General features: G+C 32.8%; 1 protein-coding gene across 1 annotated transcript; it reads right to left on the bottom strand.

Moving 5' to 3' along the window:
• Positions 1-216: 216 nt before the first annotated feature.
• Positions 217-1,029, bottom strand: LOC129408109 (trace amine-associated receptor 13c-like; the record flags this gene model as incomplete). The annotated part of the gene is made up of 1 exon (XM_055150930.1): positions 217-1,029. A coding segment is annotated over one exon (813 nt), but the record flags the coding sequence as incomplete, so codon positions are not given.
• Between the last annotated feature and the right edge of the window lie 764 nt (positions 1,030-1,793).

Raw genomic sequence — 1,793 nt, 5'->3', positions numbered from 1 at the left:
GGCAAATCAAGACTCAGAACACATGACACAGAAATGCAGAAAATTGTATTATCATGTAATCTATTGAGTTTGTTTGAAATTCATTTTATTAGTTAATTATAACAATTGAACATATGACATGTCAGATAAAATATGCAGAGATGTAATACACATTGTATATGATAACCCAACAGTCCAACTAATTGGTAGACTAATTACTGAATTTATTTATTGTAGCTAAAAAATATTGACATTTGAAGAACCGGGTTTCAGTATCTGAAGTGTGACTATGAGTTTAATGGCTTTTCTAAACCAGGGAAACAGCATTGTGTATATTAGAGGATTCATGAGAGAGTTTAGAAAACATATTGACAGTGTAATGACAATTAAAGGAGTACCTAGTATTGTGAGGTGAGTTTCAGAATACACTACAACAAAGTATGGGCAGTAACAAGCAAGGTACACAGCAACAATGATCCCCAGGCTTCGTACAGCTTTAATCTCTGATCTTTTACTCGTCTTGGAGGTCACAGCTGTAACTTGAGAACGCATGGCTCGAGCCTGAGAAACAGCGACTATCACAACTCTAGCGTAAAGGAAAATAATAATGCCAAATGGAATGACACAAATCATGAATAAATCTACTTCTTTGGAAAAGTAAATCACACATTCTCCTTCACAAGATTTATATTTCCCAAGATACATAAAATTGTCAAGAAGAAATAAAATGGAGTATAAAAAAGCGTACAACCAGCACACACATATACTGATGGAGACCACTTTTCCAGTCATTTTGCTTTGGTAGAGCAGAGGTTGACAGATGGCCACATAGCGATCCACTGAAATAAGGATGATGTTTCCGACTGAAGAGACAAATATTGTAATTGAAAGTGTGAAATACACCAAACACATGAGGTCACTTAAAGTCCAGCAAACTTTCCATTTAATTCCATCAGCTGGAATGACCACAAGACCAACAAGGAAATCGGACACTGCCAAAGAAAGGAGCGCGAGGTTTGTCGAGGTGTGGAGCTGTCTGCAAAGAAAAAGAAACAATATAAATAAATTATAATTGAAAATTTTACATTTTCTGAAAGAATTCTATATAAAATAGGCCTGAACAATTGCAATATATCAGACAAGTATTGCAGATATAACACCACTTAGTAATATAAAAGAAAGTACTACAATTTGATGTTGTTAATGACATTCTATTGTTGTGTTTTTAATTTTGGTTTCAGAATCAGTATTGAGTATCCAGTCTATTCCTCAGTATGAAATGTTATTCTTGTCAACACTAATATCTACAAATGGAATCAAACTTATTATATCTTTTTACTTTATTTGTTTATTTATTTTTAAAAAGGGCAGTGCACAGAATATGTTAATCTCAAAGAGAAAAGATGCTCTGCTCAAGATTTAGTTACAAACTGATTTCCACCTGCCGTCCTTGTGCAGGTACAGAAGACTTTTCATCAATAGTAATGTCTCTTTAAAATAACCACTATTCATTTCATCATTAAACATTTAAACAGGCAAAATTCTTTAAGACTAATTCCCATAAATATCAAGTTCTCAACTTCATCATTATCTTCTAAAACACACACAATCCAGTTCATAAACATCTGTCCAGGCACTACAGATGAAAAATGGACCTGGCTAATTCTGGTAACATTAACAGAAATGTTGTACACTGTCCCTATTAAATATTCCAAATATATAAATAAATAAATAAATAACTTAACATCAGTTAACTTTTAAAAATGTGTGTGAACCCTGAATCATCTAAACCAGTATTATTCAATATTTCTTGA

The sequence above is a fragment of the Boleophthalmus pectinirostris genome, unplaced genomic scaffold (genome assembly GCF_026225935.1).
Source record: "Boleophthalmus pectinirostris isolate CB_2022bp ecotype Guang Dong unplaced genomic scaffold, ASM2622593v1 HiC_scaffold_1, whole genome shotgun sequence".
Lineage (NCBI taxonomy): Eukaryota > Metazoa > Chordata > Actinopteri > Gobiiformes > Gobiidae > Boleophthalmus > Boleophthalmus pectinirostris.
The sequence above is the reverse complement of the archived record's forward strand: the minus strand, read 5'-3'. Positions and strand labels throughout refer to the sequence as shown.